The sequence below is a fragment of the Euprymna scolopes genome, chromosome 13 (assembly GCF_053919585.1).
Source record: "Euprymna scolopes isolate OS-2025 chromosome 13, ASM5391958v1, whole genome shotgun sequence".
Classification (NCBI taxonomy): Eukaryota; Metazoa; Mollusca; class Cephalopoda; order Sepiida; family Sepiolidae; genus Euprymna; species Euprymna scolopes.
In genome coordinates this window covers 8,896,760-8,922,383 of record NC_136494.1, presented here as the reverse complement: position 1 = coordinate 8,922,383, position 25,624 = coordinate 8,896,760, and the positions used below count along the sequence as shown (strand labels likewise).

Sequence of the window (25,624 nt, the reverse complement as noted above, 5' to 3'; positions counted from 1 at the left end):
GGAGGGAGTGTCGGTGCTTTAAATTGAGTTATCTCCCCGTGGTGTGTTCTAACAATCCAAACAAAAATTTATAAAATTCAAAAATGTCTACCTTCAACGTGCTGTCATAAAAATGTGTTTTTCTGATGTAAAAAAAAAATTAAAAAGAAAAAACTACTACTTGATCAAATTAAGTAAAATTTTTCTTCAGAGATTTTCAGTTCATAACGGATATGTACAATATAACCTTTTTTTTTTTTTTAAATATTTTCATTTTTTAATGTCTTGATTAAACTGTACAGTGCCTTTTTAACAAAAAAAAAAAAAAAAATGTTCATAAATTGAATTTCTGAAAATGTAAAAGTTCAGTTTTGTATTTTCAGTTTCTTTTCTTTGGAATTTTTGAGCGACAAAAAAAAAAAAAAAAAAAAAAAAAAAAAAAAGATCTTTTAAAAATTCATTTTTATGTTTCTGAATTGTTTTATGAGGATTGATAATTTTTTTTATTTGGACTACTGTTCTCATCTTGATTGTTCTAACACTCAAGATGAGAATAGAAGTTGGAATATTCCAAATGATGCAACCAAATTATTTTAATTAAAACAAAAAAATAATGAAAATAATAAAAACTACAGCCTTCGTTACACTAAGCATAACATTTTGATGAAAGACAATTTTCCAGTTTTTATACATTTTCTGGCATTAAAGTACATATCTCTGAGTTCACGGTTAAAATTCTTCAAAACTTCCCAGATAAAATTCTTTACTAAGTTATTTCACTTAAACATGTGTCTCGTAAACGGCTGATCCGCGTTTGCGAAAACGAGCCTGGTTCTTTGAAGATGAGCTGCAATGAGAAAATAGAAAGGCAAGTTTAAAAGCAGGAATTTTACAATTCAAAACAAGAAACCAAAAATAAAAAAAAGGAAGCATTACTTACGGTACTCAGTCCACTACCTTATTAATATCAAATTTCTTTCTGACCGACAGTATGGATGTAGGCAAGATCTTCTACTGACAATATCCTAACTGTAATATCTGAATTCTACTGCAAATATCGTAACTGTAATATCTGAACGTATATACCATACGCTGGAAACAGCAGGAGGAGCTAGAGCAATAGACCTAAAACCTTTGACAGGGTCTGGCAAGAAGATCTTCATGAAAATTAAATCATTTCATATTACTGGACAAATACTTAATATAATCAGATCCTTTTAGACAAGAAACCTCGATAGTCATACATCATAAGTGAAGCATGCATGGTCCTCCGTGAGTGCACAGTGAATGAGGCATAAAAAAAAAATAGTTCAGCATTCCCTCCACCCACATTTAGCCCCCAAAGTCCCCAGAGGACGTCAAATCCTGGTGGAAATGAACAAACGGTTCAGTTTTAGGTCTTACCATAAATTTGAGTTCTGCACCATGCAAAAAAAGAAATGACTAAGTCCATCATTTGACCCCCCCCCCCATTTAGCCCCAAAAGTCCCCAAGGCCTTAACATATTTAAATTTGAGTGCAGCACCATCCAAAACTGCTAAATAGACATACACAGACAATTTTGGGCAAATATGGTAAAATAGTCCCAGAAATGGATGTTTTTATTAGCCCTAAAAAAGCCTCTGGGGCAGGCACATCCAAGAGTTATCGACAAGTATAGACGAACAAAATTATATAGAAATCAGTTAGTTACAACTTTTCAGAAAGTTTTATAAAAATCCAAGGCATCAATTTTTTTTAATAAGCACAAGTGTCAATTTTAGCCATTTTAACCCGAAAGGCATCCCTAGAATGGGGGGGGAGTGTAACCGGAGTTTTCCCAAAAAATCCGTTCTGCTACTGTTTACTCATATCATGTTTAATGTTTGAGCAAAATTTTTTTTTTAATTCCAAGGCGTAGTTATGGAGGAAATGCGGACGAACAAACGGTGAAGGGTGAATTTACAGGTCCACCCTCCTTTTGTCAGGGGACCAAAAATATGATATAAATGTGAGTGTGCCACAGGGAATGATCCTTGGACCTTTATTATTCCTGATATTCATAAATGACCTCCCTGATCAAATTGTCTCGGAGACGAGTATACTATGCTCTATAATATACAGAAGGGGACAAGAAATGGCTGAAACCTTAGAGGAAAACCACCAGTCTGTAGTGGAATAGGGACATAAATGAATAACATTCAATGCGGCCAAAACTTCTTTCCTTTAAGAATTACAGAAACATCGACCATGCATTGACATGGTTAATGATATGCTACCTGAAAGTAATTCATTCAAACTCCTTAGTGGAACATTCACAGGTAACATCAATTGGAACAAATACATTGAAAACAATGTTAAGGTTGCTGTCAAAAAGGTGGGCTCTCTCTACCATGCTAGAAAATTTCTCACACCTGAGAGTATCCTATATCTCTACAAAGTCACAATTTGTCCATGCATGGAGTATTGTCGCCACATCTGGGCTAGTGCATCTACCAATGGTCTTTCACTCTTAGATAAGGTAAAAAAAAGTCTCTACCCCCTAACCCTAACCCTCGGATAGGGTCCAAAAAAGTCTCCACCCCCTGTACATGTTTTACAAGCATTTTAATGAAATATTCTCCAACAAGCTCAAAATACTTGTGAGTCTCCACATAGATAACCCCCCGACTAACCCAACAAGCAACAAAATTCAACCCCTACACCATACCAATCCTTAGACGCCAAATTTCTTCTCCTATAATAGTTTCTTCTCTCAAACTGCTAGACTTTGGAATTGCTTCTCGGTTTCCTGCTTCCCTAACTGTACTGACATGCAGACGTTAAAATTTAATGTGAACAGACAAATCGCAGTTCAACTCCCTAAATAGTGTCCCTGTAGATACAGTCCTAGATATTAACCCCTTATGTCCAAGTGGCACTGTGCCTTACTTGGAGTAATAGTACAAAAAATACATCCACTAACTAAAGCACTCATTAATTCTTTTTAATGTGACCATATCAACAAAGTCTCCTGTTCTGCATACATCTCCTTATACTGACCAAAGGAAGATTAAATCTGAATAGTATAGGGTGGTTTGTGCAGAACGGAAGACTTTACTGAGTTGGCTAAAATGAAAGAATGGATGAAAGTGCTTGAGTTGGATGTAGAGCAGTCGATGAAGCAAGGCAAGTTGGCAGGGGATGCCAAGGAATATACGAAAGGAAATAAGGATGGATTTGAGACAATGAAGGATATATAATGTCACGATATCGAGATATATCAATATGATATTAATAAATGAATAAATTTAATTGTTAAAATTCCAAGATGCGAAACAAGCTGTTAACCATGGCAACGACGTCGATATTGAGGAGAAAGACAATTAAAAAAAAGAAGAAAAGAAAAATGCTGATATATTTAAAATTCAGAAAAAAACATGTCCAGCGTTTCTTTCGGAAAAAGTTAACCGTTAAGAATTTGAAACGCTATTTTTAATTGCAGCGATAATCAGCCAATTGCTAAGATAAAATTATCTATCCATCTGATATCTATTTTATACAATACACAAGCCTATCAGTGTACCCAATGATACAGGGCTTAACAGAGTTGAGAGGGAAAAGATAACAAAGTATCAAGGACTTATGTATGATATGAAACGAAATTGGAAATTAAAAGACGTTTCAATTATACCAGTCATCATAGGAGCAACTGGGCTTATGAAAAAGAACTTTAAAAAGTACATAGCAAGCATACCCGGTGAACCAAGTGCAAGTGAAATACAAACGATTGCACTGAAAGGGACGGCTAGAATCTTGAAAAGATCTCTTGGTTGGACTCACTAAAATAGGGGTAAATGTCAGACGTCTGGTTGGATGTCCCATCCCCTAGAAGAAAAAGTTTAAGAAAAATGAAAAAAAAAGGGAAAATGTTTAAAATCGAAGGGCAGATAATTAACATCCCATTTAAATGCTTTTTTTTGATAGAGGAAGTCAATTAAATACGAACTGGCACGTAGCACCTTTGCAGTCTTCCATGCAATCTGAGTTAATTTATAAAAAAAGCTAATCTCAGAAGGGGCATGTCACAATAAAGACCAGGTCAGAAATAGATTAGTTTAAAAGTCAATTTCTAAAAGTTTTCCAACACATGCCAGCATGTAAAACAGACATTAAATTGAATTGATCGTCATAGATAAAAACTTACACATTAATGGACAGTTTTTTAATTTTTGTCATTAAATTTTCAGATAAACAAAATAGTTATAAAACTATAACTAGCAGGCCTCCCAGCATTACCCAGTCATAAAAAAAATGCTTAAATATTATTCAGACGACAATTAGAACAAATTTAAGCGTCCAATCTAATGGAAATAACTTCTATATTTTCAGAGAAGAGTTGTTTCCCCTGAACTGTAGAATGGTTTCTGGGATTCTCGTATGTAAACACAGGAACGAGAATACCATGAGAGCAGCATGAGAAGCGGGATAGTCTGTGATTGGGACAATGGAGGAACGAACATCGTTCTTCGTAGCAGAGATATTTCTAATGTTCCCATCAGAGTATATATTTTTATGTAATCGTTAAGTTAACATCAATAAACGTTAACTGTCTCTCCATTGATGTGATTTATTTGGCTTTTTTTACTGTTATGAAGGATGCCATTTACACACGTCATAACAAATATGATATTTTAGTTTATGCAAATTTTCTATTTATTATTGTAGAGGCAATTCTCTATCGATTGTTATATTGTACCCGATATATAGTCGGATTTCAAAAGTAAAACTGACTAATGTATAAATAAAATTTTAAAGAAATTATTCATTCTTTGGAGATCAATTGGGTCGGGTGGGGGGGCACTTTTAAGCAATTCATAATGTTACTAGCATGAATACCTGGTATTGCCAGGGTCGACAGGAAGTTCAGTTTAGACACACCTGCTATACTAAGGATATTGAGCAGTCTTTCATTATATGCTAACTCCATCGTTACCTCTACAACAATTTTAAAAATAAAAGAATGGATAAAAAACATGAAAATGTAATTGCCTAAAAAAAAGAAAAAAAAAAGTATGTGACAACCTCTCCATCAGATATTTCAGCAGAAAGGATACGAAGAGAAGAAACTATTCTCCAGATATTAAGCACTTTTTGATTACAGTTTAAGCGAATTTCTTTAATGGTAAAAAAAAAAAAAAAAAAAAAAATGGAAATGAAAGTTTGTTTTTTTGTTTTTGTTTTAAATAAAGAATCGTAATTGGATTTTTCCTTTCTTTTAAATAAAAATGTAACACTCTGATAAAAACATTGAAACAAGTGAATTGTTTTTAGTTTTAATATCCGCCAAAATTACAAAACACCCTTGTTTAAATGCAAAAAGAAAAAAAAAATCGATGTTAGTCCAAGTAAATTAAATTAAATATATTATCAATATAAATCAATTTTAAATAACACTCTTAAATAGAACACTTTAAAAAATTTCTCTCGCTATAAACAGTAACTAACATACAGCTATTTAGTAAAATCGATTTTCCTTAATGTAATATGCAAATGAAGTTACCTTTTAATTGTATATTTTTTGCAAGAATCATACTATATTATAGAAAAATGCGAGCATGAAAAGTAATATGGTTAAGCTTAAACATGGAAAAGTAAAGTACTAGTTATTAAAACTGGAAAAGAAAAGGACAAGATATTCTAGTAAAATAATATAATAAATTTATAACTTAAAATATTGCAGCATTAAGAATTGATTATATAATGTTATAAATTAAATTTTTTTAAAAATTCTTAATACTGCAATATTTTAAGTTATAAATTTATTATACTTTTTACTAGAATATCTTGTCCTTTTCTTTTCCATTTTGAATAACTGGTCCTTTACTTTTCCATGTTTAAGCTTAACCATATTACTTTTCATGCTCGCATTTTTCTATAATCCATGATTTTTCCAAGTTTCCAATAAATTCACTTTTTCTTTGTTTAATTTCAGTCTGATTTTTTGCCCCATAAGCACACATGTAATAACAATCTCGTCTGCTTTCAATAAAATACCCACAATTATCTCCCTTTCATGCTTTCATTTTGTCTTTTTCATGAGTTACTTCTCTTTTTTGCGAGAGTAGTCGCCGAAACGACGATGTTGCTATGGAAACCAGTCATAAAAAGCGTCGCTCACGGCCTTACATATTTTTACGATTTTGAACATCAGAAAATACATCATAATTTTTGTTTTACTGAACGAAAATTGAATTTTTTTTTTTCACAATATGGCTGAGAAGGTGATCTATAAACTGTAATAATTGTTTGAAATTTGACCGAAAAATGAGCGAGCGGTGAAGCTTTAAAGCAGTTCTAAATGACTAAAACTTCCACTTAATCATATAATTCAAACAGTACAGTGTTTGAATTATATAGAAATAAATGAAATAAAGCTTTTGTCTCATTTTATTTCTTTTACAAACAGACCGGAATATGAATTTATATATATATAGATTATACACCGAATTGGAAAGAATGAGCAGACTCATTCCTCAAGAAACCTATAATATAAAAGAAACATTGCCTGTATGTATGTATTCATATAAGCTTGAGCATAACAGAGAGAGGGGGTTGGAGAGAGGGAGGAGAAAACAGTGAAAGGGCGTAATAGAGAAAGATACAGAGACGGACAGAGAGATAGAAGTTTTAATATAAATATGTTACACTTTTTTCTCCTTGAGTAAAGCCGGCTGACCCTGCTAGTTAATATAGAAATAATCGTTGATTCTTACCTCCATAAATTCATGACAGTGTAAGCAAGCCGGCTGCTTCACGGATTTCTGAATGAGATCAACAGCTTCAGGGAAATCTTTGCAAGCTAAAATTCTGTCCTTGTTGAGAGAGATGAGCGTTATGGCTACCCGTTGCAGGATTTTGGACCCTTCATAAAAAACACAATCCCAAATTCGCAGAACAGTCTGAAATCAAAGAATATGTAAACTTTTACATCAAACAACACACAAACACACACACAAAATGGATTGTGATCGTCATCTTAGGTTACTTTCAAAATCCGATACCTAAAGTATTATAACAAAACTTGATTTAGGTTTCTTTTATTCTACTTACCTCAATCGGCATTACGTCGGCGTACATGCAAATAAACCATTTGGTTCCAATCAAGGCCCAGGGAACACCCAACGTGTGCAAGTGATTGTGAACTTCGGGTAACTTCCACCTAAGTAATTGGGAAAATGGAGGATTAATATGAAATCACAAGATTTGATTGGTTTTGGGTTTTACAGTCTGTCAACAATTGTTGCATAATTTTATGCTAAACCCGTATATGGTTTGACATTTCTGAATTTTTGAGATGAGGATTGGTTATTCATATCATTTGGATTCTTTGGACTACTCTTCTCATCTTGAGTGTGATTTTCACGTTTCGGTCAATGTAATTTTGATGTAAATAAAAGGTTCTGCTCAAAATTCAGTCCAAATTCTCAAGTTCGAGAGAAACATTTCTGAGTTTGACAAAATACACCTGAAGAAGGTCAGAAGTTACATCGGCCGAAACGTTGTGAAAATCACTCAAGATGCAAACAGTAGTCTGATGAATCCAAATAATAAGTATATACAGGGTGGTCAAAAAGTCAGGTAATTACACGTGTTACACAATCAGTGGTTAATCGCTTCCAGCGATTGATAGAGAGAAATGGACGACAATTAACAAAATAAACATATTTCATGTTTGTTTCGTTTTATATTTCAATGTATGGTACTTAAATATACGTGTATTGCTAATATCGTTTTTCTTTAAAATGTTACCTGACTTTTTGACCACCCTGTAGTTTATTGATTAATCTGGTTGAAGATGTATGTGTGAGTCAAGTTTCATCATGAAACTGACAAACATTGTGAGCATCGGGCAATAGCTGATGAGCTGCCAGAACCTATACTTTATGACGCGATTCCTTATGGAAGGCAACAGTCACAGAACTTGACCGGAGGATGTTGTCTTCTTCAAGAATTTACAACTAAACCAACATATGAACATATGTAGCCAATAATTCTTGCAGAAACATAGAAATTTATATCATAATACTGCTCTACTTGCTATTGAGCACTGGTTATAAGTATCAGAATTTCATTGGATTAACATATAGGAAATTACAGCAGTTTAGTGTTAACTTGTGTGTTGCGCATGGATTACATTTTTAGAGATGCAGTTGAATTTTATATATACATACATACATACACATTATATATTTTATTACATTTTCACCCCAAACAAGGTACAGTGCCACTTTAATGTAGAGGGCTACTATCGGGGACATAAGTTGCAGGGATTCTATGTAGGGAGTTAAGCAGTGAGATGTCCGTTCACATTACATTTGAACTTCTGCATGTCAGTACAGTTAGGAAAGCAGGAACCCGGAAGAGGGTTTCAAAGTCTAGCAGTTCTGGGGAAGAAGCTATTAGAGTAGAAGGCTTTCTTACATCTAGAGATCTCTACTGTGTAGGGGTGGGATTTTGCTGCTTGTCAGGTTTATCGGGGGTATTTACGTCAAAGGGGTACAAGGGCTTGTAGTTCGTCAGAGCATTCACTATTAAAATACTTGTAGAACAGGTAGAGAGATGCAAAAGGTTGAAACCTCGATGAGTTTAGTTTGGTGACGCTTTTGAAACTGGTAGCAGATGCACCAGCCCAAATGTGACAACAGTACTCTATACATGGGTGAATGGTGGCATTATAAAGATACAGGATACTTTCAGGTGTAAGTAACTTTCTAGCATGGTAGAGAGAGCCCACCTTTTCATCAGCCTTGGCAATGCTCTCAATGTATCTGTTCTAGCAAATACAAGATGCAAGATGGTTAGGTTAATTGCTGGAATGTATAATGAAAACTTACTTTACAATTTGTCCCAATAATTCTTGTTCTGCTTTCAGCGCTTTCATATTTTGATTATAAAAATCTGAAAAATTAAACAGATTCTCTTGAAAAAAAATATCAACTGAACCAATTTTCTTACATTTCATTCATATACAACAACGAGATGTAGTCTTTTCTCTCTCCACAAGGGGCTGACCCCTAAGAAAACCACCAGAAAAAAATCTTAAATAAAACAGTCTTCTTTGAAAAGGGTGTCTTACACTGACAATCTCAGAAAAAAAAAAAAGAAAAGATTTTTAAACATTTAAAATATTTCATAAAATTTGATTTTCTAATATTTTCAAAGAAATAATGTTTTCTATATGAAATAAAAAAATCTTTTTTTTTTCAGTCACAACTTAAATGCACTCTTTTTTGTCAATCCAATCATATTTTGTATAAATTAACTTCAGATTCTGTCATGAAAATCCAGCAGTCTGTTTTTTATCCATTCGATAAAATGTTCTAAATGTGCACTTTTACATAGCAAGTACATCTGAATACGACTTTCTATTGAGGAGACATTCACAAAAGTGCCCTTATAAATCATATAATGCCAATAAAACAAAGACTGTTTAATATAAATAACTGAAACTTGGTGGACAAGTCAGATGTAATAAACAGGATTGGATTGCAGAAGAAATTGTGAATTTTATTGACAATTTAGTTCTCGTCCAGAATTCACCCTATATTAAAAAACAAAAATGAAGAATCTGTATGATGTACTTATCCATGACAAAACGAAAATATCATATTCCAAAAGTCACATAAACTGATCAAGTAGTCTTAAAAATTCCTTCCCTTAAAAACAAAATAATTTTTAAGTGATTAATAGGAATTCATATACATTAATACATAAATCTAGCAAGTTTGAATTACGTTGAGTTATCTCCCTTTGTTATTTTAAGATGGTTTTCAAAATTACAAACAAGACAGTCATTCTTCAATTACTCGTATTTGTTTTTCTTATTTAAAAATAAAACAACTGTAAAGTGTTGAGCCATTATGTTGAACAAAGATGGCGGCAGTAAATCAAATTGGCGAAGAATCACTGCAGTCACGATCTCGAATAATTCTTTAGAATAAAGATGGCAGCATTAGATTGGCGAAGAATCAATGTAGTCCAGATCAGCAGTGGTTCAGTCGTTTCAAAATGGAGGTTGACAGTAAATGGACTTGAATCCAAAATTCAATATTTTTATAATGAGGTCGGAGGCTTCTCATTGGTTGATTGTCCTAATGCGTAGCTATAAATAAGATTGTCCAAATCATTGGGGTTATACCCTCATTAGTAGTCAAAAACATTTTAACAACAACTTGATCAATTTGTGATTTTTGTAAATATAATATTTTCGTTTTTCAGGTTACATACATCATAGATGTTTTTTTTTTTATTCTGGACAGCAACCAAATTTCATTGGTGACATAAGGTAGGGTTCAATCCAAAGTTTCAAAAATGGTACTTTATGCTACTTCAAACATTCAGCATTTCAAGATAAGAATCAAGAGTAAGTGGAGCAACCCAGAGAAAGAAGTGGTGCTGTTTCTTTCATCTCAGAGTATTCGACAACAAGGGTTGATCCATTTAGCTTTATTCTTCTTAGTAAAAGTAAAATTTGATTTCCTTACCTGGAAGGATTTCTGTTATTAAAACTTGCATTAACCAAAAGATTTGCTCTTCATTTTTTACAATTAAAAGGAGTAACCCCGTCACAAAGTTTAGACCCTGTAAAAGACAAAAGTTATAAACATATGAAGAAAATGTTGGGAGAAAATCCGGTAAAGATAAACGCAAAAAGATTAAGCAAAAAATCAAATACAATAGTTTGTCTTTGTAAAGAGCATGTGCAGAAACGATAATGTTTGTATGCCAACGTCTAAGTCGAGTCTACCTACGTCAAAAGTAATTTCGTCTCAGGGCTATAAAAAGCCGATACCAGTCATTCGAAGAGTAATCATGTAAAAAACATCAGAGTTACTTCCTTTACATAACATTTCGGGATAAGATCACAGTGTAGTATCTGTTCTTCAGATGCTGCATTTCAATTTCTTGTTCTCTGTCAATGGAGGAGAAATCCTTCACGACTGAGACAATTTTTATTTTTTTTTCCTTTTCTCCACGTTAAAAAACGACCCTGGTGTCTAACTCTGTCCCGTGGGGAGGCATTGTAAATAGGAACATTAAAAATCACAGCCTTTTTGGCTGTGATCAAAGTGCAGTATCTGTTCTGATGCTATACTTCACCTTTTCTGACCTCCATCAGTGGAGGAGAAATCCTTCTAGATTGAGGCAATTTTTATTTTTGTTCCTATCCAGAGTGTCCCTTTTTTGGGGAACTGGATTTTCTCTACAGTATAAAAAAAAAAAAAATCAATCTTGTGTCTAACTCTGCTCTTGTGGTGAGACAAGTGAATAAGAACAATAAATGATATAAACATTGGTCTTCGCGCCAAGATCATAATGTAGTATCTGTTCTGACGCTACACTTCAACTTTTCTGTCCTCGGTCAGTGGAAGAGAAATCCTTCATGACTGAGACAATTTTTTATTTTTGTTTCTATTCCAAGTGCCCCTTTTTGGGGAACTGGATTTTCTCCACATTAAGAACCGACCTTGTGTCTAACTCTACCCTCGTGGGGAGACAAGTAAATAGGAACAATAAATGATGTAATCACCATTTGACCCTCAAAGAATGGAGCTTCTTTTATTTTTCATTTTAATTATTTTTCCGGGGTTACATCAATTTATAAAATTGAAATTTGTCAAGTTTTAGCAAGACTTACAAACACAGACATTTTCTTTTGATAACCCTAACCAATAGCAAAAGTAACATTTCTAAGAAAACTTCTATTGCTTTATCCCTCCATCTTCCCCCAACATGAAAAGGTTGTGAAAATAACGCTCAGGATAAGAACAGTAGTCCAAATAGTCAAAATAATATGTATTACGAATTTTCATCAAAAAAATTTCAAAAATAAAATAATCCAAATGCATTCACCTGACAATATCCGACCTGAGGATTTTTCAAGGCATTACACTTCAGAATGTTGTAAAGTGACGTCTGGAGCATTTGACTATCGTCGGAATTTCTAAAATGGATGTTATCTGGGAATGTTCGATGGAGATCTAGTAAAAGAAAAATAAATTAGATTATTAAATTATATTACTGTGTTGCGTACAGTTAACATTACATCAGAAAAAGAAACACAAACGAAACATTGAAAGCACGTGAACATCACATTACTTAATTGCGTGATAAAATTAAATAATAGTGTTGGGACAATTAAACGAAATCAGGAATCGGAAAAAAATGCGTGATTTTGAATTCCCCCAAAAAAAAAAAAAAAAAAAAAAAAAAAAATTGTTCCTTTAAATTGTTTTGCGTTTGTTAACACATCATTCTCTATCACTGGTACTAAATGATAAATATTTATTGATTTCGAATTTTACCAGTGAAAGTAAAATCTATAGATGCCCCCACCTCCCTCCCAGCGAAAATATGTGCACATTACTGAAAATAGGAAGAAAATACTCTTAACTACATATCAAGAATAGTTTTTTTGTTTTTTTTTATGGAGGGTGGGGGAGTTCAACTGCTCCAATATTTTTATTTTTCTGAAGAAAGAGAAAAGTAAATCTAACTTCAAATCAAGTCTCATGACAGGATGATTTAATTTTTTTTCAGAAATATTCTGATTACAAATATTTGGATTTGAATCCAAATATTTTAGAGAAAAAGAAATAATTGGGACATTATTTGAAGTTACATTTACCTTTCTCGTTCTTTAGAGAAATAAAAATATTGTGGAAATTGAACTAAAAAAACCTTCTACACACACATACAAGGATATCTTTACAGTTGAAAAAATATATGCAAAAAATTTTTTAAAATACATGCAAAAATAAAAAACAACTCAATATTTAGCGGTGTTAAGAGAATCGGAATCAGTAATCAGATTGTAATCGGTACCCACTGACGTCCAACTACCTGTTCCAGTACCCACTGACGTCTGGCTATCCATTTCAGTTCCCCATTGAGGTTCAGCTACCGGTTCCAGTGCCCATTGACATTCAACTACCGGTTTTGAGTGATCGACGCTGTCTCACCCAAACTGATCCTGATTATACAATCTCCATTATCTACAATTTACCATTTTGATTCTCTGTAAATAAAACACAATATCCATCATCTTTAAATGAATGTCATTTTTCTTTGCTGTTGCCGTTATCTCTTTGCTTTCGTGTCGACCTTGTTAGTTGCACCTGCAGCACCACACACAAGCATATTTTTATGTTTACAAAAGTATACGCAAATATTACATGGGGTTCTATAGCTCAGTATGGAGATGTTTTACAAGAATCGGAATCAGTAATTGGATTGGAAACGGGAATTTTATCAGAATCAATAAAAATATTGGAATCGCCTAATTACTAATAAATAAAATAAAATAAAAAGATGTTTATACCTAATCGGATGGCTTCTTCTACAGCAGGGTCAAGGGATTTTGCAAGCAATTCTCGAAAAAGATTGGGAGACGTTTTCAATTTAGAATCTGCATTGGTCAGTGTCATCCATGCCTGAAGGGAAAAATATAAAGAAAATGTGTTTAAAAGAGAAAAATCAATTTTATTGGACAAAAAAATAGCAAAGTGCAACGAACCAAGTACATTTTCTGAAGTCCACGTGGCTCTTATTTTAACATGTTTCATGTGAAAGCGATTCTTTTTGTTTTAATCAATTTATTGATAAAAAAAAGAAAAGTGCAACAGGTCATGTAAAAAGACAAAAGATATTTCATCTATACACTGTGTGAATGTTTGTCTAAGGTGACTTTCAACCTAGATAACATATATACTGGATTGCCACAAATAACAGGAACGTGCTAGGGTGATGAAAAAGTTTCCAGCCACGGTTATGATCTTTGGTTTCAAGTAAAATAAATTTGCATTATTCGGATTATTTCAGCTACTATTCTTAGCATAAGTGTTATTTCAACAACGTTTCGGTTGATGTAATCTTTGACCTTCTTCAGGTATATCTTGTTAACCTCTGGAAAGAAAGAAATATGCTTGATCCCCTGTGTAGTATCTATGTTTACTGTTCTTATCTTGAGTGTTATTTTCACAACGTTTGGATGGAGGGGGAGGGGGGGGATAGAGAGATAACGAAATAAGTTTTCATGGAAATGCTGCATTTCTGCTATGGATTACATCGGGTATCCCTACTAGTCTATAATATAAGAAGCAAATGTCTGTATCATCCTTTGCAAAGAAGTTACAGGAAGCAGAAATGTCACAAATATTGGAGGCATCTGAATTTTCACAAAGAACTCCACCCATCCTTTCTCCTCCTTTTTTCTTCTTGAGACAAAATACAAACTAAATATAGCCATATTATAGATATTCACTCCTTAAAATTGTTCCAATAGTCATAATGATAGATTTAGTTTAGAAGTGGATCCTGCATATTTTTTAATATATTTTTTTTAAATTTGTAAAAAAAAAAAAGTATGGAGGATACTAATTTTTAAATATATAAATTAGAAACTAGCTGTACCCAACCACGCGTTGCTGTGGCTCAGTCTGTATTAGAAAAACTACAATAAAAAAAATCTACTGTAAATTTATTGAATAAATATATATTAATTTATCTCACGAAAAGTTGCATACTGTAATGTTTACATTTATTATTTTTTTTTGCAATTGTTTTAACAACAATAGTTTTTGTTTTTAACACATGCATGCAAACACACATGCATGGACTATAATAAGAATCATTAGCAACGCATGGGTTTTTTGTTTATGTTCACAATTCTTGTGGATATACAATACTTTGACACTTGTTAATGTTTATAGCAAATGGCCACACACACATACGACAGTAATGACGTAAGCATGAAACGAACTTGATGCAGTACGAAGTAATATGTCTATTAGTGACGCCATATTGTAATTTTAGTAACCATTTATTTATGAAACATAGAATTGGATTCCAGAATATGAGAATTATCAGAACTCAGCCAATCAGAATGGACAGAGTTTGGCACGGAAGCCGTTATTATTTATGAATTGAAACTGTGTAGATTATGTTAGGTCTATGTTTTTATTAGCCAGTTATGGGAGGTGAAAGCACAGAATCTGTGGAAAGTGTAGAATTTGTTCCAGTGACAACTGGGAGTATTGGTAGGACTAAATAATTAGAGAGAAAAATAGGAACTTCTTCTAAAGATTGTGTGATTGTGATGGCGTTGCATTTAAATATCATTGCTGAATGTGTATAAAATGGTGGACGAAAGCTACACGATATAATAACTATTAGTCTAGATGTATCGAATTTGTATGTGGTATATGTTGTTGAAAACCTACGATATTTTAGTCCAGAGGAGAATTTCTGCAGTCATTTTATTTTATAGGAGATTTTATTAAAAGAAAAAAAAAAAAAGTGTGCAAGATACTAATTTTTTAGTTGTTTTTGCTACTTACAAGTGCTCTGTATTCGGTTGGTATTCCTTTACGACAAAAACGTTTCACTGAAAAAAAAAAAAGATAGAAATAAAAGCAAAGTCATTATTAAAAAAAAACAAAAACAAAAAACATTCAATTGTATTCCAAAAAAAAAATAATTTAATTGGATCAGAATTATTTTCGATACTCATGCAGATATGATCCAGGCGTAATGCAGCGCTCACTTGGCTTTCCCCCGGAACATCATATCAACAGCCGAATTAAGCCGAGCATAGCTAATGAAAGCATAACAAGAAAAGAAAAACTTACCGTAATTAAGTCTTATTAACTATAAAGAAAATGTTATAACAAACAAATAGTAGTTCAACGAAAGGTTAATGTTTTTAAGAAATTCTTTTGGTACTGAAGCATACATTGATCCATACATTACTCTGTTCATTTGGCTTTCCCTCGAAACATGACGTCAACAGCTTCGGTTCTGCTGTTTGATGCAATATAAAGCTGAGCCAATTACAATGCCACACGGTCATTTTCAACTTGACGCACGTGCATACAATCAGAAGAGCAGACAATAATTTGGAAAGGTTTCTCATTGAACATGGAGTAATCCTGCCAGTCATTTTTTTTCACAACTGAGGAATTAGTAAAGCCGTTCTTAACATGGGGAGGTTGGGGGGGGTCTCTATTCCGCAAACTCTCCATGCTTTCGGAATAAACGCCTCCAACCTCCATATTAAGAATGGCTTTTGGAATAGGCACTCCCAATCTCCCCATGTTAAGAATGGCTTTACTAATTCCACAGTTGTGAAAGGTTGTTAAAAAAATAAAAAGAAAATACCCTGGTAAAACTTGTGGAGAACGCTTTGTTTTATGCTTGTTTTAAAAATTTCCCTGAATTTATTTCTCTGACAAAAAATAAGTGTTCCTTTGAACGTTTTCTTATAAAAAATAAATAAATAAAATCCTTGAAAGTTTGTTTTGTAAAAAAAAAAAAAAAAAAAAATCCTTAAAAACTTTTGTAGCGACTCACCACAAATATTAAAAGTGGTTGTACAAGGAAAATTTCAATTGTTGTCTACACCCATGCAATTTTCCCCAATCATAAAAACTAAAACTTGTCTTGTTTCGCCAACGTTGCTGAAAGCACAACACGTGACAAAGATGTTTTCTTTCATCCAATCGAATTACAAAGAAAGCATATTTCAAAAATATTTTTTCTGTCGTTGGAGCCGGTTTGAAACTTATAAAAATGAATACTTCGAGCCAAAACCAATCAGTTGAAGTCGAACCAGCATGCTGTAATCACCAACTGTCGGGTCCGACGTAAAACAACCAACATCGTTTCGTGCGTGTCACGCATCATGGAAGTGCCAGATCAGCAAGACTTAACATTTACCCTTCTTTCATTTTGCCTCAGTCAGAGAAAGATTTCTTTCTCCTGCTTTTCATTAAAGTTATAATATAGAGTCCTAGCAACCATAAAAAAAGTTACAAACATTTCTTTTTTTTGTTAAATAAAAGTCATATATTCAACTTTTAAAATCGTCTTCGCCTTAATGCTGTTTCTGACAACTTTTTTATTATTTTGTTAGAGATTGGGAAACATTTACCTATGCTCACATCACAACTGTGATACCAGGCATTGGTGAATGTCGACCAAGCCACCTACACTTTCATTGAACTACTATTTGCTTGTTATAACATTTCCTTTACAGTTAATAAAACTTAACAATTACGGTAGGTTTTTTTTCTTTTTTTGTTAGGCTTTCATCAGAAACGCTCGGCTTAACCGGCTGTTGACGTCATGTTCCGGGGGGTGGAAAGCCGTGCAAACGCCGAGTTACGTCTGGATATGGATCTAGATGAGTACCTTATTTTCATATAATTGTCATTTTTTCTTAACTTTCACAAAAACATTTTGGCTAAGATCAAAGTGTAGAATCTGTTCCCCACAACATTAATACCTTTACTTATACTCCTATTATAAATAGATATAAATTAATGTCACTACTTGAATTATATATTGACTTCTCGTAATTGTACTGTTTTATTAATTCAGTAATGGGAAGGGATAGTGTAATTCTATTATAATGAGACTATTCTCCCAGGCATTACCTTCTCTTTTTGGAGGAGTAGTGTAATACATGTTTGTTCATCATTATACAATCTTCCCAGGCATTATACGATTCTCACAGGCATTAACTCCCCTTTTCGGGGTAGTAGCATTCTCATCGGCAAGTTTTATTAATAGAGATAAAGTAGGTGAAAGAATTGTTAAAAGTTTACAATTTGCAAATCACAATTAACTTCCTGTTTATTGTAACAATTTCGGAAACATTTTCCAAGTTCATATTTTTGCCCATAAGATGATTGTTATCAGAAATTATATCAGGATCCAAGATGGCCGCACCCATAGGATTTTTTTTTCCATCACAAATGTAATATGGTGTGACATATGAGAAATATTAAACTCAGTCGATGGAAAAAGGAAATGACTGACCCATTCACTTCGTGGGATTGTTACAAGTTTAAAATAAAATAAACTGATAAAAATAGAACATATTAAGTGAGAAAATGAAAAGTTTAATATATATATATATATATATATATTACAATTTCACCCCAAACAAGGCACAGTACCACCTTGATGTAGAGGGCTACTATTGGGCACATAAGTTGCAAGGGTGCTGTGTAGAAGTGGAGCAGCAAGATGTATGTTCACATTACACTTGAACTTTTTATTTTTATTTTTTTTTTTTTTTACACAGTGATCACCACTTATCAAGGCCCGGAAGCCACTCAGGGATAAGGGTTATTGCAAGTACATTACGTTAGTGTGGAGATTTGATGAGGTGTTTACTTAAGGGGGCGGTTCATTAGGAATTTGTTAACGTTGGACTTGAAGACATCCAAGTTGTAGTCCGGTGGGAAGCAGGCAGACGGAACAGAGTTCCAGTCCACAGGCGTGCAGTTCTAAGAAAGAAGCTTTGTTCATGGAATCCGCGTTTTGATTTAGGCACAGATATAGAGTGGGGGAAATTTTTCACAGTGGATTCAGCTAGACGGGTGTTTTTTGTGAAAGATTGGCTAGGGGGGACCAGAGATTGGAGTTCAGATGAGCACCTACCATGGAAATAACGATAAAACAAGGATAGGCTCGCAACGTCTCTTCTGTGGGAGAGAGGTTGCAGGGTAGAGAAAAGGGCATCCCCCACTAAGCCACAAAGTCTATTTTGTACTCTGCCAAGGCAGGATAGGCTGTTTTTAGCAGCTCCTGCCCAGATATGGCAACAGTATTCCATCCTTCTGCATGTCAGAGTACAAAATAGGCTTTGTGGGTGATGCCCTTTTCTCTTCCTTGCAACCTTCCTCCCACAGGAGAGACGTTGTGAGCCTGTCTTTGTTTTATCGTTACTACCATGGCAGGTTGCTCGTCTGAGCTCCAATCTCTGGCCCCCCCCCCTCGCCAATCTTTCACAATAAACACCCGTCTAGCTGAAACCACTGTCAAAAATTTTCCCCACTCCTTATCTGTACCAAAATCAAAACGTAGATTCCATGAACAAAGCTTCTTTCTTAGAAGTGCACGCCTGTGGAACTCTGTTCCGGTTGCCTGTTTCCCACCTGACTACAATCTGGATATATTTAAGTCCAATATAAACAAATTCCTGATGAACCGCTCCCTTAAGTAAGACACTTTATCAAATCTCCAATACTAACGTACTGTACACGCAATAACCCTTATCCCCGAGTGGCTTCCAGGCCTTGATAGTTGGTGACTACCTTGTAAAAAAAAAAAAAAAAAATGTATACATAATTATCAGCTAACGATGAAGATATCATGATCATGTGGGGGGAAGCAGACAGGAAGTCATTCTTTGATAAGACAAGACTCATTTAACTCCCTTATTCCTCATCATGAATTGCTTGAAATCTTAGTCCTCAGAGCAAAATCAACTAACATGATCGTTTTCAAGTCCAACGTAAACAAGTTCTTCTCGAGTTGTCCTCATAAATAATCAATGTCTATGCAATTTCCACCATTACTGTTTATCATAATGTTTACTTGTTAACCCTTAACTCTAGACCTTGATAAGTGTTGAATCCCCTGAAAAAAAATTCTGAATCTTCAAAAACATTTTCTGAAGTGATGTCCATTGAAAAATTCTTTATAACATACAATATTCCCACAACCATTTTTCTGTGAATTACTCGAATGTTAGTTTAAAAGTATAAAAAGCCAAATTGTCTTCAAAAGCAGAGAACTAGCAAATCTTGCATACAAAGTTTGGTGGACATTACTTACTTTTTCTGTTATGCTTGACCTTCGTTGCGTTGCGCATTTCCAAATCCCACCTCTGTGATCTCCGTTTTAAGACTGGAGTATAATTGGTAATGAACTCATTGTACAGCGTTGGGTTGAAGTCGTCCTCCATTTCAAACCCATAATTATCGACATAGCTAAAATGAGAAGAAGAAACATGGTATTGGTCTGAATCAAATACATACAAATAATGACTGATTTAGCACTGCACTAGCAGGGAGATCCGATGTTGCCCAGGATTGAATGAGGATCAATGAATGTTTCACATGTCCAATACTTCTTTCAAATTGATTGATTTGCACCAGAAGGAATTTACATATGCTTACTCAAAGTGACTAGTTTACATTGCACTGTAGAGAATGTACTGTTGATTTTATAAAATTATTTTTATAAAATGGCATGAATTAAAGTTTAAAATGCAAAAGTCAAATATCATGGTTCAATTGTGCTCTAAACATTCATCCCGAACGCACCCCTGTCTTATTAAAGAACCTACTGTTGATTTGCCCAGATGTGGTAACAATACTCCATTTTAGGATGTACCTAGCTGTGATACAGATAGAGTATTGCATCAGCATTGAGATACTTACTGGAGCGAAAGAGTGACTCAACCATTTTGCCAGCAATCTTGGCAACAGATTTGACGTATGCGTTCCATTTCAGATCAGGAGTGAAGGTCAGTCCAAAAAGCTTGTCAAGACATGGAGCTTCCCCAAGACGATAGCCATTCATTTCAATTAGGACATGATGGGGGTCGAATCAGAGCGATTATGATGAAAGGGGAGAAGCTTAGTTTCCCATGTATTAAAATTAACCAGCCACCTTTTCCCCCATTGCACCATTTTCTCAAGATCAGAAGAGAGAGAGAATCAGAAAAATCTTAATCATTGCTAACCTTTGAAGTGGTGCCATAGATTGTGGTTTCATCTACATGTCTACCAATGATTCAAGAATGTGATTTGGTAAATTATTGACGAAGATCAGAAAGAGAGTTCGGCTCAGGATAAAACCTTGAGAGACGCCAGTATTAATACTATAAGTCTCTGATTTCTGCCCATCAACGACTACTCTTATGAGCCTATGAGAGAAAGGATTTTATAATTGAGAGGACATTTCCAGCTATTCAATAGCTGGTGATCTTGTGAAGTAGACCTTTATGCCATATTGTATCAAAAGCCTTTACTATGTCAAGAGCTATTGCTATAGAGACAAATCTCCATTGAGAAATTCACTAATCCTGTGTAATATAACAGTTAGTACATAAGCTGTAGATCTAGCAGAACTGAAACCATATTGCATGTCGCTGAGCAGGTAATTTTTTGCTGAGGTGGTTGACCACTTCTGTTTATCACAGATTCCAGCAACTTATGATGCACAGAAGACTGATTGATCTGTACTAAGAGGGAGATGACCGATCTGAGAAATTTTTAAACATGGTTCAGACTGATGAAGTTTTCCAGGGTGTTGGGAAGCATCTCTTCTTAAGGCAATGTTTAAACAGCTTTGTAAGTATGGGAGCTAGTTCCAGTTGAAGCTTTTTGAGCACTATGACTTGAATGCCGTCAGGTTCAGTTGCTTTACTGGAATCAAGGTTTTTGATAAGTTTGGCAACATTGTACACATATTTGCAGGATGCATAGTGCATTTTCAGTCAAAGGGGGAGGGGTAGGCGGCCTTGATTCGAAAAAAGCTTTGCTTTTTCAGATGCTGACGAAATTACCTTAGGTCCATTGACGGTGGTAGGGATAGAGGATACACTCCTGTTCAGGACTCCGAAACTAGTGAGAACCAAGCTTCTGCTCAACTACTTTAAACTTGACATATTTTAGCATATTTTATGACCAGGCAATGCTAGTGAATTAATAATACATTGTTTTTTTCTCACACCACTGTCATTGCCTGGTCATAAAATATGCTAAAATATGATATTTTAATTTATATAGATTTCGTATTAATTATTATAGAGCAAATTCTCTTGATTATTATATATATTGAACCAAAATGTAACTTTTGGAATCATTAGAAAAGAAGAAAAAAAAAAAAAGAAAATATATGACTCCAGATGTCAAATTGAGACGGTCGTTAATGTGTTAAATTAGTGTAGGGAGACAGACCGCTGGTTGCTTGGATAAACTTTGTCATTCTTATGTGATAATAATAATCTCAAACACTCTCACACCCAATGCTCTGATTTGCGTTATTTTTAGATAAGGTTGTTCGCACCTTTTCACAAAGGAATGCGGAAGTGTTGACGAGGAAATGAAAATTTGTTTTTTCCACTTTAACTCTTTCTCACGATTTTTTTTTTTTTTTTCTCTCCCTTCAGCTCTAACAGCAACTTTATGTAACTATTTATTCTAAACGTTATCAGTTATTTCACTCTTGAAGAGGTGTCGTGTCAGTCAGTCGACAGGTATCTCATGTTTGTTTGTTTTTTTGTTTTTAATCTTTTAGTCGAATTGTTTTTGTTTTTTTTTATTTACCTTTTTTGCCATGTAATATTGTGAATATTGTGTTATGATTCATTATGGCGCAACGTACTCTTTAAAACTTTAATTTCTATTATATATTAGGGTGACGAGAAAGTTCTTGTAGAATTTTTAATTTGGATTTCAAATAAGTTTTCGTTATATCTTTACTTTATATATTACTAGCGGGGTGGGGGAGGGGTGTACCTGACGTTGCCCGGGTGTTTGGAGGCGTGTGTGTGTGTGTTGGGGGGGGGGGTAGATGAAAACAACACTGTTTAAAAAAAAAAAAAACGTTGGCCGGGTGTTTGGAGGTGTAAAAGAAAAAAAAAAAGTTTTAGTAGAAAGATAGGCTTGAACCCCGAACCTTTGACGTGTAGGTGGAAAGGAAATGAAAAAAAAACCTTGCGACCTAACCATCTCGGCCACGGGAATAGATGAACTGATAAGTGTGTTAAGTTGAAGTTTATAAAGCGAAAGTAACAGGTGCGAGAACGTTAAGTCGCGTTATGTTTGACCTAGTTTTGTGCTGGAAGCCAGTTTCTGTTTTCCCTGCTACGCGGCGATCAAAAAATATCTCGAAAATAGCTTGTAAAAGTCAGGTAAATTAAAGATATCTACGACTCTGGTCGCAGCTATTATTATTTAGACAGCATATAAAAAGTTTTAAGGAGCGAGCCAACTGAGAATCACGGCCAAAAAAGCCTTTTGTAGACATACACAAAAAGCGAACACACATACATACATTTTCGCTTTTATATATATAGATTTAAAGAGCGTTTTTTGCCCTATCTAACTCTTTAAATTACAATTGTTTTTAAACAATTAGGTCTTTTCAGAACATTGAATACTAGATGGAAAAAAAAGCAAATTCGTACAATTTTCTTATTTCAATTCACGCTAGGATGAAAAGCTGCTGAAACAGTTTGAGATATCAACAAAGCTCAGGAACCACTACTGAACACACAGCATAATGATTGCTTAAGAAATTTTATGACGGTAATGAGAGTCTTTAAGATGATGAGCGCAGTGGTCAACCATTGGATGTTGACAACGATCAATTAAGAGATTAGTTGAAAGCAATCCATGCACAACTGTTTGAGAACTTTTTTTTTTTTATTTTTACATGGGGGGGGGGGTCACCACTTATCAAGGCCCGAAGGCCACTCAGGGATAAGGGTTATTGCATGTACAGTAATCAATGAGATAGTATTGTAGGAATCATTAGTATTAGGGGTTTTGATAGAGTGTCTTACTTAAGGGGGCGGTTTGTCAGGAGTTTGTTTATGTTGGACTTGAAGACGTCCAAGTTGTAGTCAGGTGGGAAGCAGGCAAGCGGCAGAGAGTTCCACTGGCGTGCAGTTCTAAGAAAGAAGCTTTGCTCATGGAATCTACATTTAGATTTAGGCGCAGATAAAGAGTGGGGAAAATTATTGACAGTAGTTTCAGCCAGACGGGTGTTTCTCGTGAAAGATTGGCGAGGGGGGACGAGGGATTGGAGCGCAGACGAGCACCTGCCATGGTAATAACGATAAAACAAAGACAGGCTCGCAACGTCTCTCCTGTGGGAGAGAGGTTGCAGGATAGAGAAAAGGGCATCACCCACTAAGCCACGAAGTCTATTTTGTACTCTGTCAAGGCAGGATAGGCTGTTTTTAGCAGCTCCTGCCCAGATGTGGCAGCAGTACTCCATCCTTGGGCGTACTTGGCTTTTATACAGATAGAGAATTGCATCAGTAGTGAGGTATCTTCTGGAGTGGTAGAAGGATCCCACCATTTTCCCAGTGTCCCTGGCAACAGATTTGATGTACGTGTTCCATTTCAGATCAGGAGTAAAGGTCAAACTTTCTTCTAAAATAGACGTAATGTATACAACAATTTATTTGAAAGATATTTGAAATACAGAAAACTTGATAAATGGGTGCCTCACGAATTGAACGACAATCAAAAGAAACGCCATTATGAAATGTCATCTCTTCTTTTACTCAACAAGAACGACCTGTCTCTTGACCGAGTTGTGACCTATTATAGAAAGTGGGTTCTTTACAACAACCAGCGACGCTCAGCTCAGTAGTTAGATGCTGACAAGCTCCCTAACACTTCCTGAAGCCAGGGTTGCACCAAAAAGAAGGTCATGATGATTGTTTCGTGGTCTGTGATCGGTCATCCATTACACTTTTTGAATGCAGAGGAAACCATTACGGCATTGAATAGCAAATTGATGATATATCAATGAATGGATGAAATGCATCAGAAACTTCGACAACAATACCCAGCATTAGTCAACAGAAAAGGTGCAAGTCTCCTCCATGACAATACCTGACTACACGCTATTAAATATTAAACCGATCCTACAGAAGCTGAACGAATTTGGCTATCAAACTGCCTCATTTGCCATACTCTCAAGACCTCTCACCTACTAACTACCACGTTTTCAAGCATCTCAACAACTTTTTTAATGAGAAATACTTCAAATATCTAAGCAAACCCACTCATGTGGCTGAAACTGACGGTCAGTATGCAAGTCTCCAAGATTTTTCTCACAACTTGTTCATCTTCCATTCTGTCCCCATTGAGATCTTCTGACCACTTGGCCGTCTCAGTTAAGATATAAACAAAATAATAGAGTATATAAATACTCTATGGCTGATTGGAATAGCTTCCGTACATTTATATCAGATCTACCTCCGTGTTCCATGCTTAAAAAGAATGTATCCTGATGAGATGGTTAATTGTAGGTAATTGACCGCTTCATACCCTCCAAAAAATTCCAGCAAAAACCTAACAGCCAGCAGTGGTTCTCTCCAGAATGCGCTGCTGGCATTGAACACAGAAATCACTATTCCATTGCTTCCAACGTAATAGATGTACTGAGATTGAAGCCGTTTTCAGGATTGCCAGCAACCACTGTAAAAGAATAAAGAACATGAGAGATATGTTCAGTTTGTCAAGACCAAAGTAGCTGAGCAGCAGCTTGGTTCCCACCAATTTTGGCAAATAACAAAAAGGATCCTGAATAGAAGTGTATGCTCTATCCCAACTATCATCGGAGGTAATCTTGTCAGCATCAGACAAAGTCTGACTCTTTGCCAAAAACTTTGCAGCTAATTCTACCCTAGACGATCAGGGCTGCCAACCCCCTATATTTTCTCCTGTGTGACATGCTATGTAAAGTACATATATTTGTGCGTTTACATGGCCTGACAACTCATCTTGTCGCGTATTCGCACCAGAGTATTGGGGCTAGAGTATATGTGTTCAATCGTTATCAAAATAATTTGGACGGAGATCAACAAGATCCTGAACAAAAGCGTGTGCTCTATCCCAACCATCATCAATAGACCCGAGGTAATCTCGTCAGCATTAGACAAAGCCAAACTCTTTGCCAAGAACTCCTGTATCAGAAAACACGCTATGTGATATATAAATATCTGTACGTGATGTTACCAAGCTAACCAAAAACCCCGATTCCACTAAAGCAACTGGCCCTGACAGCATAACTATTATAGTGC

General features: G+C 34.9%; 1 protein-coding gene across 1 annotated transcript in view; it reads right to left on the bottom strand.

Moving 5' to 3' along the window:
- Positions 1-218: 218 nt before the first annotated feature.
- Positions 219-25,624, bottom strand: part of LOC145291933 (growth hormone-regulated TBC protein 1-A-like) — a 56,470-nt gene continuing 31,064 nt past the window's right edge. Inside the window, exons 2-10 of the mRNA XM_080137851.1 lie at positions 19,627-19,781; positions 15,339-15,385; positions 13,322-13,433; positions 11,854-11,981; positions 10,485-10,581; positions 8,835-8,898; positions 7,051-7,159; positions 6,714-6,899; positions 219-826 (exon numbers count right to left, since the gene is read on the bottom strand). Of these exons, the coding sequence (XP_079993977.1) occupies positions 746-826; positions 6,714-6,899; positions 7,051-7,159; positions 8,835-8,898; positions 10,485-10,581; positions 11,854-11,981; positions 13,322-13,433; positions 15,339-15,385; positions 19,627-19,781 (979 nt within the window). The 3' untranslated portion in view covers positions 219-745. The remainder of the gene's footprint in view (positions 827-6,713; positions 6,900-7,050; positions 7,160-8,834; positions 8,899-10,484; positions 10,582-11,853; positions 11,982-13,321; positions 13,434-15,338; positions 15,386-19,626; positions 19,782-25,624) is intronic.